Source organism: Crocodylus siamensis, chromosome 1, assembly GCF_052110815.1.
Source record: "Crocodylus siamensis isolate JL-2025a chromosome 1, ASM5211081v1, whole genome shotgun sequence".
Classification (NCBI taxonomy): domain Eukaryota; kingdom Metazoa; phylum Chordata; order Crocodylia; family Crocodylidae; genus Crocodylus; species Crocodylus siamensis.
In genome coordinates, this window is record NC_143395.1 from 81,152,981 (window position 1) to 81,165,118 (window position 12,138).

The window sequence follows — 12,138 nt, forward strand, 5'->3', positions numbered from 1 at the left end:
GGTCTGAGCCCTGTCAGCTGACCTAAATGTTCAGCTGACAGGGCTCCCTGCCACAGAGGAGAGGGGGAGTCCCAGCCCCAGCAGCTGTCAACTCTCGGTCTGGGCAGCACCCCACAGCTGTCAGGTCCCAGTCTCACAGATGCATATGCTGGGTCCTAGCAGCAAGTCTCACTGACATGGCTGTGATCTCTCAGTCTTAACAGCTTCACAAACTCCTGAGGCAGGGAGATTGAAGCCACTATGTCTCCCAGCTGTGGGGGTGCATGGGACACCCTCACAGCTTAGAGCCCTGAGCTGAGAGGGCTCCCAGCTATGGGAGCTTGCTGGCTCAGGGGGACCCCGGGCAATGAAACATGACTGGATCTCATGTACAATCCTACCTCCTGCCACACATTTGTTGCATGGCAGGAGGCCCGATTTTGTGGATCATGCATTTGATCCCATTGCTCCTTTAACTGCACATGTAGAAAAGCCCTATAACTCGTTAGACTTGGGAACAATCAAAAACTTCCATGCTATTCCCGGTGCTCAGCAAACGTTCAGCATGCCTTTTGTGTGAGGGGTGCCTCCACAGGTCACAAAAATAACCAAGCCAGTAACATCTATAGACAGTGATGGCCAGAGACTTCAATGTATGCATCGTTAGTTCAGAAAACAGTTCAACTCTTGTTTTAAACGAATATGCTAAGTAGACATTATGCAGCTGTAAAAATTTTGATTAAAAAAAGTTTAAGCATTTTGGTTTTACATCTGTGTTATACTCCAGACTGCATAACTTTAAACATCAAAGCTACAAATTAGTTTCAAAGAACTCTTTTGATGTTATATCCACAGTATATCAGCAGAGCTTAAAGCAATTTTTCTACTAAAAAGTTGAGTAAAGTCAATTTAAACCACTTGCAAAAAACATAAAAAACATTTAAAATTTCAAAACTGCATAACATGCATTAACGTGCTTCTCATTCTACTGTATTCAAGGTCATGTCAGCAATTCTATTATAGACTTCTCTTTTCAGGTGTTTATAAAAATTGGTCCTAAAAAAGAAAATTATTGAGCTGAAATCAATCAGTGGATATGCGCAGGTGAAACGGGTCCTCCAAGTAGCTGGAAGTAAATTTTTCAGCCCTATCTGATTTTCACACTATTCTAAGATGTAACCTAGTGCAGAGATAGGTTAGCTTCAGCTAATCTACCTTTGGGACTCCAAAGACTGAAAGACTATTTAAGTAGCCTGTGAATTCAGCAGCTGCTCTTTATTGGTAGATTGACATAAAAATATCAAAACAAAGGACAGGATTCTGCCTCAATGTCTCTGTTAAAAAAAGCCAACATATTATTTTTCATAAGTAATCACATTTCATTCATGACAAATAAAAACAAGTAACACAGATAAAATGCATACCACCATGAGATGGGGACGTGGGGGGAGATCCTTTTGCAGGCATTTTCTTCCTTAAAACATTGATGAAAAATTCGCTAACAAGATAATTATACCTAAACATATTATTCAATATTTTAAAAATATTAGTCTTCCAAAGTAACTGACAAACAACAATGAATATTCCTGATTTATTAAGGCAACATGCAAGAATTCTGTTGTTTTCCAGGAAGCAATATACCATTTGTTCCACTGGCAATTATTCTTTTCACAGTGAAATCTGATTAAGGACATTTTTAGCTCCATGTGGAAAATTGATGTAGTTTAATAATAATGTTGAATTATCTTGATGAGAGTGCAAGATTTTCCTGATACCTAAACTCTACATTGTAGAATCAGGGACCAATTGTGTCTAGTTCAGCACAGGAATGCTGGGAAATTTTCACTTTTATCAACTGCAATGGACAGAAAGGGCACTTTTACATGTGCTCCAGGGGAGGAGTAGGGCACTCAATTAGAGTGGCTCTGAGAACCGCTCTAATTAAAGCACTACTGCGTCTTGTGTATCAGCATCCCCATGCTTAAAAATGGTGGTGGTCTAGCAAGGAACCTTTTTTTTTGCCTGCCTCCCCTTTCCAATGTGAAGCCTCTCCATATGGCAAAAAGCCCCTTTTGCGGTATTTGCCTCCTTTTGGGGATGCTTTCTCTTTTCCACCATTTCATCCTTCCACCATCTTCTTCTTTTATTATATTATTACTATTTTTATACAATATAAAGTGTACTTGTAATAAAAATATATAGTTTGTAGATGCTTTTATGGGTATAAAATAGTATTCTGCATCAGTATGTCCCCTCCCCCCAACTGTATTTGGTCTATTTGTTGTATGTGCCATGGCACTTCACTCTTTTATGTTTTATATTCTATGCTTTTTAACTTTGTAACAAATGTACTTTAAGTTTAAAAGTAAGTTCTACCATGTGACAATGTTAGCAAGAGTGGGAATCAAACCACAGATTCTCTGTATGTGGGTCCTTGAATGAATCTCCTCTGATTGCGTAACACAACAATGTATTAGGGAATAATCTTGTAGCTAGACAAGATAAGTTAACGAGCGGCAATTAACACCTATGAAACCACAGACTAAGGAGAGGAAAGAATCCATACAGAGCCAGGAACTCCCTTAAACTTCACTGTTAAAAGGTACAAAAGCCCCGGTTTGAACTAATCAACGCAGAAGACCAACTCTGAAGCAACATCTCACTGAAAGAAGCCTCGACTGGCCATTGACAGCGGGCTCCAGTGCGTGGGGATAGGTATATCTTGACACCGGTGCTTAGCATTCATAGCTAGCTACTGAGTGTGTGTGTACGCATGAATGCGTCTGTGTTTGAGGGGATCAGCCCCAAGGTTTATGATCTGACTTTTGCATCCGTCTACTAAACTAGAATTTTATGATGATCCTGAGAGTTGGTCCTTTGTAGCCAACAGTAGGGGCATTTGAACTAAAGCTCATTCAACCCCCTCCCCGCCACCATTTTTAAGTGCAGGGATGCTGATACACATGCAGGAAGCTGCTAGAGTGCAGTAATTGCTATGCTCTAGCAGACTTGATTAATTGAGTCTGCTCCAATGCACAGGAATTGCAGCATGTCAGAGCAGCCTCCATGCTCATGTATGGGAGCCCAAAAAGGTAAATGTGATTTTTAGCAATGAAAGACCTTCTTTATTTCTATAAAAGTAGTTTTGCTTCATGCAGTCTACAGGATATTACTGTACAGTGATTGTTTCCCACAACTTGTGGGAAACAATCACTACCAGCATCAATATGGTGTAATGCATCAAATGGTGTTCTGCAGGAGTCTCTCCTCCTCTCACCCCTGCCCCACACACCCCTACATACATTTGATGCATTCTTCTACATCAAGACTGCAACACTGATAGTGACCGTTTCCCACAAGTTGTGTACTCGCTGTACAGTAAATTTCCCATGGAATGCATGTCATTATATATATAGTTAACAACAACTTTAGGTATGACAATGGACTAGATAGCTTTTCATCTTTATTATCTAGGATCTCCTTTATTGTACTGAAACAAAATACCTCTAAGCCATGAAATATGAAACTAAGTCTCAGGGATAAAAGAAGCTGCTCGTCTAGGTTAGAAACAAGAAGAAAAGTATGCTACCATATTTAAGCATATGCAATACTAAGGAAAAAGAAAAAAGCAACAACATTGGATTAGATTTGAGCAGAGACCTTTGGCAGACAGTTGCTGTGGCTCTGGCTCCAGCACTGACCGAGGGTAGACTGCATAGGATGGGGGAGGAGCACGGTCCAGTGTGGGGAGAGTGTCAGGAAGCCACTGTACCAACCTGAGGCCAGGACCAGGGCTGGTAAACAGTGGCAGATGTAGGAGGGGGAAGGGGCCAGAGAACATGCAACAAGAGAAGGGAAGTGGCTGGGAAAGGTGGCAAGGTGCAAGCACCATGGCAGGGGGAAAGGCAAGTGGTGTAGGGGCAGGCAACAGGGTGGTTGCCAGCCTCCCTGCTACAGCTTTCTCTACTGTTTGCCCCCTGCCATTGCTTTCCCCGCTGCAGTGATGAGGATGGATTTGAAAAGGACTTCCGGTAATTAAGAGCTCATACATGGAGCATGATAACAAAATTTGCTATTTTCCATAGGATACAATTGTTGGGGGTTGTCTTAAAACCAAAGTCATCTTGGACTTGGGTAAATATGATATTGTATAAGGGGTAACATTAATGACATCTGAACATTAAATACCACCTCACAATTCCAAAAGAATACTGCACTATGTGTAGAAATTGCACAGATTTCATCAAAAAGCCTGTGACCTAGAAGGTTTAATAATCCATTCTTTAAGAGGATGCTGAGGAATAATAGTTAATGTAAACTACAGTTTACCAAAGTTTTTTGTATTAGTGGTAATAAGAGCAGCATGAACTATATTTCCTTTCATTGCTGCTGTACTTGCACAGGAGCTCAGGAATTAGCATACCAGATCCAAACAATGCCCTATTTATTCCAGTACTCTTGTCTCAGAGTGGCTAGAATCAAACGCTTCACAAGAATATGCAAGACTGTAGTTTAGAGTCCCTTGTATAATAGCTTCGCTATAAGGAACCATTCTCCAGGTGTCTATGCTGAAGGCTGGCTTATAAAAAAAATGCTCTGCTTATTCACAGACATGTCTATTTCCTTTTTTAAATTCTTGCCAGTGGGTTCTGTAGATCAACTATGCACCTGGCAAAGCAATACTTCTTTTTCATCCATTTTAATTGTGTAGCTGATTGATTTTATTGATGGCCCTCTTGTATATCAAAACGGATAAACAGAAATTCAATTTTAACCTCTGTATACTTCTATCATGTTCCTTATTCACATTTTCTCTAAATGGATTATTTCCAATTTTCAAATCTTTGTTTGCAGAGAAGCCTCTGCCACGGTTTTAATCATATTTCTTGCCTCTCTATGAATTCTTCCTTTTCCTTCTAGAAAATGAGACATTTGTATTTTTGTGCGCTCTTCATTCTCCACCCCCCTTCAGTCTGCCATAGTACTTCAAAAATACTAGTGGAAATAAGGCAAACAAAGTGCTTGTGGAACTCGTATATAAAGTATATTTCCAGCTGTGCTACATTCCTGTTGCTTTCTGTTTTCCATTTTTCAGTTACTACTCAGACTGAGCTTTCATCTAGGAAAGTCCCAATAAAAAAGAACTCCTGCTGAGAGTTTAGAATTTGGGGTACATAATTATATTGCTCTCAAATTCTTAAAAAAACAACATTCATGTAATTATGCAGTCCAAGTTTGATATGCCTTCCCCACCATCTAATCCAGGATGTCAAACTTGCATTTGCTTCCAGGCCTCTTCACAGACCAGATCCAGACCCAGTGGGGTAAGCAGTGGTGCAGAGAAGAAAGCAGCCATCACTTGCTCCCTCCTCCCCAAGTCACACATTCCCTGAAGGATTTTGTAGCTTGGAATTCTTGGATCCTCTAGGAGGCCCAAGGCTCATATCTTTGACACATGGTTTAATCTGATGCATCAAAGGAGGAAAGATTGCTAAAGAAAAATATGCAATGTGTGTTTCTTTTTTATTGTAACGTTCATTGTAATTAGAAGCAGCTGCTTAGTTATAAAAAAAAAAATAAGAAAACTACCTTTTGGATAATTCTCTCTGAAATCTATTCTTGACGATATGAAAATGCCTCTAAAGATAGTGTACGTTGTAGCTGTGTTGGTCTACAGGCAAGGGCACAGACACAGGACATAGGCTCTAAAGATAGTTGTTCTTACCTGACGTAAGGTGCGTGCCACTATACTTTCTAGCACTGGTCCTCTGTCTTCATGCAGCAGATGCACTTCATCAAGAATCAGGAGCTTTACAAGTTGAGAGAGGGCTACATCCCCAACACTCTTCCTTGTCACCACATCCCATTTCTCTGGTGTGGTAACAAGCATCTAGTAGGCAGGAAAAAGAATATTAAGTATCCACAAAGAAAAACAATTCATACATATATAATCATAGAAACAACTTCTTAAATCAAATCAATCAAACACTCTGGGCAAAACTTTCAAAAGCATCTACCAATGCAAAAGCTTAAATCCTATTTAAGGTTATCTGTGACAAATAAAACAACATACTTTAAACTTTCATCATGACATAGCTAACAGGGCAAAATGTGCCTCATGTTCCAGTTGTTCCAGGTCTAGATCATCCACCCTTCCAAGTTATCACTTACCTTCTTACTGCCTTCTCCCAATGGGTGCTTGTAAGAAGTATTTATTAAAAAGAGACAGGCTGAATTTGCACCTTTATAGTCTAATTAAGCTCTCTGCTTATGAAAGCTTATGTTACATAGGTATGATTCAGCAAGCCTATAAAGGTGCAAATCTAACCTGCCTTCTACCTGACTTTGGACTAACATTGTTTTCTAACAGCCTCCTCTACATATTACAGGAATTGCACAATTAACTTGCTAATTGTGCAATTACCTGGAGACAAGCTACACACACAAAGTAGCTGTCACACAATAAAAAGCTCCAATCAGCTATGAAGTTAGATCTCAAAAATTTGTAGCAACTTTATAGCTGGTTGCTATAAAGCTTTAATTTGCATGTGTAGCAGGGTCTCTGGTGTGACTGGGTGTCCTGTCAGCTGGTGGGGCTCCCAGCCAAAGGGATGCACCATGTCCAGCATTAAATCCCCAAGACCTAGGGATCGCAGCAGCCATGATTCCCAGGGCTCAGGTGTTTCCCAGATCCCTGAACCCTAGCGATCTGGTCAGCTGCTATCCCTAGGACTCCAGAGTGTGGGAAATCCCAAGGGTCTGGGATCCCCTGATCCCATGGGTTTCCCACGCCTCTGGGGCAGGGGGATCACTCTGCAATGATCCTCTGGCCCTGGGGGTGCATGGGGTACCTCAGCAGCTGGAAGCCCCTCAACTGGGGTGTGGGGCTCCCAACTGTAGAAGCCTGCTTCTTGCTGGTGCAGGGGGAGGCATGACGGCAATAAGATATGATGAAATCTAATGCACAGTCCTACAATCCTGCCTCCTGCCATGCACATGTTGCACGGCAGAAGGTGTTATTGTATAAATTGTGCATTAGAAACCATAGTGCCTTTACCACCACATGTACAGGGAGCCTATTTATAAAAGCACTTGAGAATTGTGTCTAATCCACTGGAATTCCATGGCAACTTTCATGGCTGTGATTTAATGGGAGTAATTTATTGTATATTTACACCCTTATAATAGAAGTGATAAATCACTGCCTTGGACATGATAAGCCTGAAACTTCCATGCTTCTTTTCCCTTTAGATTCACTCGGGAAAAAAAAAAAAGAAAAACAAACAAACAAAGAAAAAGACTTATAAACTAATAAAACAAAGCTTACAGTAATACCTTCACAATTGAAAAGTAACTTGAAAAGACAACAAAGAATAATTATACTTCAGGCCAGGATATTTCACCAAGGTTGCTATACAAGTGGTAAGAAACCAGGCAAAATTTATTCACAGAATTTAAAGAACAAAACTAAGAATATTCTTATTGGCAATGAATAATGGGTGATGATTATTTCATTAATTTAACAGCATTAACTAAAAAAACACAGTCTGTGGCAAATTAATAGTTTTACGTATTTGTCAGAAAACTGAAAGAAGTGATTGTTTTATATAAGCTGTCCACATAAACAACATGCCTCCCCCTGCTCTTGAAGCCCACATATGCCCGCTTTGCCCCCAAAAGGGTTTGTGCCTCAGGTGCCAACTCTGCTTGTTAAGCAATTGTCCTCTAATGTATAACAGTGGTTTCCTAGCTGAATTATATATACACCCCTGGGGATATGCTTCTGCATTTTAAAAATGGTGTTTGAGCTTCTGATTGGTCACTGTACGTTGCCGAGTGTTGACATCAGTGTCAACACACTTCCTAAGGAATAAACATGCAGAGATGCATAGGCTGTAAAAAGGTATAAGTAGCTATATTTTGCAGATAAGGCAAAAAAAAAATGGGGGCATAAAGCCAAAAAAAGGTTGAAAACCATTGATGTATAATATTGAAATAGTTGGAAACCACTCTTACTCACAACTGATGAGAGCCAGATCTAGTCAATTATCTAGAAATATATTACCCATGTCCCTTTCCAGTTTCAATCCAGCAAACAACATTTACAAAAGTCTGCCATAAAAGTGGAAATTTTAAGCATGAATATCAAAGAATTGTGATTTTTTTAAGTTATTAAAATCTTCAGAGACTAAAAGCCAATTCCTCTTTATTATGCTTCTTCTCAAAAATATTTTTTGGAAAGAGGTATCACACTACATAAATTTAAATACAAAATTTAAAACATGTTTGTAAACCTCAGTATACAGCAATTGCATATCAAAATAAAAAGCATTATTTTTCTTAGACAGACCACAAAGAAGAACAGTTGTCTTACATTTTATATTGGGAAAAAATGGAACCGTAGAAACGAAGGATTAGAAGAATCAATACTTCACACTGAAAAATTAGAACTGAACCTAAAGTCTGGCAAGAAAACCTTATGCTATTTCCTCCTAGTTTCTTATGAACTTTTACAGTAAATGTACTTTTCGTAACTGGACACTTTTGAATCTCCCTCTCTCTTTTTTTTTTTTTTTTTAAGGACTTCAGAACTAAAAAAACTTAACGGAAAAAATATCAATCATCTCTGCAGATTACAGTGCCTACAGAGCTAATGTAGGGATACTAAAAATGTCTAGAGGAGCTCAAACAGCATCTGTCTGAATCTTAGAACCCCTTTCTAAATGCAGGTAAAGACACAATTGGATCTAATGAATGACCCACACAATTGCACAGGAGGCATGATTCCAAGACTAAGCATTAGATCTAATCATGCCTTATTGCTGATGCAGAGGCCTTATTGCTGATGCAGCCTGATACTGGATGCCTCTACACCAGCAAGAAGCAGGTTCCCACAGCTAGGAGTCCCTTTTGCTGATGGAGCTAGAAGCCCCAGGGACCACGTGCAGCCAGGACACTCTTGGCCCTGGTTCTGCCACATGCACGGCTAGGGCCAAGAATTCCCTGCATCTAACCGGGTTCTGTCCTAGCCCTTCCAGCTTGGTGCCTCTGCAAACTTGCTGAGGGTGCACTCTGTGCCATCTTCCAGGTCACTGATGAAGATACTGAACAAAACCAGTCCCAGGATCAAATCCCGGGACACTCCACTTGATACAGGTTGCCAACTAAACATCCAGCCATTGATTACACGCAAACATACTATGTAAAAGATAGTATGCTTACTACAATGGAAAAGGAATATTCCGGACACAAATAAGATATACCAAATTGGGTTAAGGTATTATATTTTCATTAGTTTCTCATGGCTTTTTTGTTTGTTTGTTTTATTTGCTAATAGAACCAGTCAGGGTAGAATGAAGCCATGGACTATTACATTTGTAGCAATAAATACACACTTGTAGTGTGACAAAAAGCAAGTGTACAGCTCTTAAAGCTGTCGGTAGTACTCTAAAGATGTTTAAAGTGCTACAAAATAATAGCATTTTCATAAGAAAGTCTAGGTAGGACTACATTTTGTAGCACTACATTTAACCCCACACAGGGGACTCTAGGTCCCCAGAATGGTATACTCTTATGAACTCCCTCCCCACGCACTTCAAGGGTGAGGGAGGGACAGCAACTGGCTCCCTGACAGCTTGACCAGTTGTAGTGAGCTGTTAAGGAGCAATGATGGGAACCTGATTTAAAAAAGGCTTCCTAACACCTCACAAGCACTTTAGGAAAAGCCACTCTTTCCACAGGGACCATGACAGTTCTTCACGCTGCCACAACCCCACAAACAGCTGGTTTGCCCTTGGATTGGGACTGGGCCTGTCTAAGTAACAGTAGGGGAGATGTGGCCCCAGCCATCCATGAGTGAGATGGGGCATCCTCTCTGCCTCTGCTCATGGGTGAACCAGAGAACACACTTGCAGCCATGGCTGGACAGCACACCTTTGAGGAGATTGAAGAGACCGTGGAGATTGGAGCACACCTCTATGCCTCAATATATTATGTATTTGTAATGCTACAAAGTTCTCAGACACTTTGCAGCACTACAAATGAACACCTGTTTGTACCCTAAGATTGGAAGCCACCAAAAAAGGCATTCATTTCTTCTCCGTTCCTAAGCGTTTGGAAATCTAGTCTGGGACTCTTCATCAGAATTTTCCCTCTGTTCTCTCTTCTAGTGCCTGGCTATCTTCTTTCTCTCCATCCCTCTGATCAACTCAGGCTGCTACAAAAAAATCATTGGCTTCTATATACCTAATTTCAGATTTTAAAGGATCTTATTTTATATCATCTACAAGAAACCGAAAGGAACCTTAGTTACATTATGAATACTGCTGGAAAACTACATCTATAGGAAAAAGTTTTACTGAAATCAAGAGAACAGATCATGTTATGTTCTAATAAAATGCCAGCTTTCAAGAAATCACATCATGATAACTAAAATTTGGATTTATAATGGTATTTAAAGGTCTGGGTTTTGGGGAATTGGCTTATAGATGTATGCATTAAAAGGGGTCAAGATGGATAGCAGGGGTTAACTGATTTCTAAGCAGCTTGGGTCTCTCGCACAAAATTTCTCCCAGCCTTGGAAGTAGACAGGCTGTCTACATCAGGAGGGAAGGAGAATACAAAAGAAGAGACTTGAGAGTAACAAAGCATCCCTCCCTGTCCCCCCTTCTCTTCCTGTCTCATCCTGCTTCTTCCTTCTCTCCGAGAGGAATCCCCATCCCTGGGAAGGGTCCTGAAGGCCACCATGGACAGAGGGCACAACCAGCCCATCTCATACACTCCACTGGATAGAGGCTGTGGGCCTTGGCAACCCAACTCCAGACTGCTGACACCTAAGAGAAAGAGCCTCATCTTGACCAGATGTACTTTGACTCTGATGACAGCCCTAGGATTTGGTAGATATATAGAACTGCTTGATCGTTTGTATTGCTTCTTTTCTGTTCTCACTGTGTATTAGTAACTTTGCCTACTATGGAATGGAAAGGTCAGGGTTGGCCTTAGGGTGGGTCTCTGCCTGGAACAAGGCCTTGGTCCTAAATCCAGAGCCAACACTATACACAGAATGACTTTTTACTCCAGTGAATTCTTTTCATTTGCTCACTTGTGTAGAATTCCCTGGATTGTAACAGTACGTAATCTTTCATCTTGTGCTTTATATTTTCCTTCAAGGCAACACTATCATTCAGCATCTACCCAAAATACCAAACTACAATTTTGTGGAAAGCAATTATTTCTGCTGAGCCAGTCTACCCGAAAGCTTGCTTCTCTATGAATATGAGCCACAATGAACAGACATGTTCTCTACTTTGGAAAGGAGATAGAAAGCTTTACCCTAAAGCAAAATGCTCTTACTACCACAGTAAAAATTAAGATGTTTTAGTACCATTGTCATATTCTATCTGAACTGGTAGAACAAAGATGACAGGAAGAAAATGACTGTGGAAGCAAAACATAGTTGTTAATATTGTACTTCGATTTTAAGGAAAATGTAAGCAGACTACTAGGCATGTTGACTGAAATGACCTAAAGCCCTGGCGACTGACCCAGGGAAATACACTGGGCTGAATTCAGCAAATACATTCATGACAAAAAATGGGAAAAGAGGTAAAAGTGTTCTCTTTTGACATTTTTAAATGAAATATTTTGACTTTTTGTTAACAAAAATGCTGATTTTTGAAACAAGGATGTAAAAGCAACAAATAAGCTGAAAACTAAAAGGAGTATTTAATTTAGGTTAAATGAAAGGCTTTGGTCTGTCCCAATTGTTTTATTTATGTATTTGTTTTAGTTAAACCTTGAAACTTATTCACACATTCCTAGTCCCACACGTCCATCATGTAGCTTTTGTTTTCTTTAAGGATTTTATTACCCCATACTTGGCCAAAATTATGCAGTAGTTCTTCTGGTTAGGAAAACTGGAAAGCATTTTAGGAAGCTCTAGTGTGAAAAATGGCTATTAAGATATTGTTCTTTTGACCTGTTCTCACTTGAATCATAAGCATCTTTATGAACTCTAAGCTCTAGCACCTTGGGTATCAGGGCACAAAAAGTCAATATTGGATGTCAGCATTCCTGTTTTGTCTCTGTTGATGAGTTAAATTTTACTGAAAGGTTTAAAAACACATTTTTCTTTTATGTTCATGGGCATTAATATCAAAT

General features: G+C 40.0%; 1 protein-coding gene across 3 annotated transcripts in view; it reads right to left on the reverse strand.

The window, feature by feature from the left end:
* The window catches only part of ASCC3 (activating signal cointegrator 1 complex subunit 3), a 560,200-nt gene that overhangs the window by 331,934 nt on the left and 216,128 nt on the right, over positions 1-12,138 (reverse strand). For all 3 annotated transcript variants that reach the window (XM_090037230.1, XM_090037224.1, XM_090037218.1), the window contains one exon: positions 5,705-5,869. In XM_090037230.1, coding sequence (XP_089893356.1) covers positions 5,705-5,869 — 165 coding nt within the window. The remainder of the gene's footprint in view (positions 1-5,704; positions 5,870-12,138) is intronic.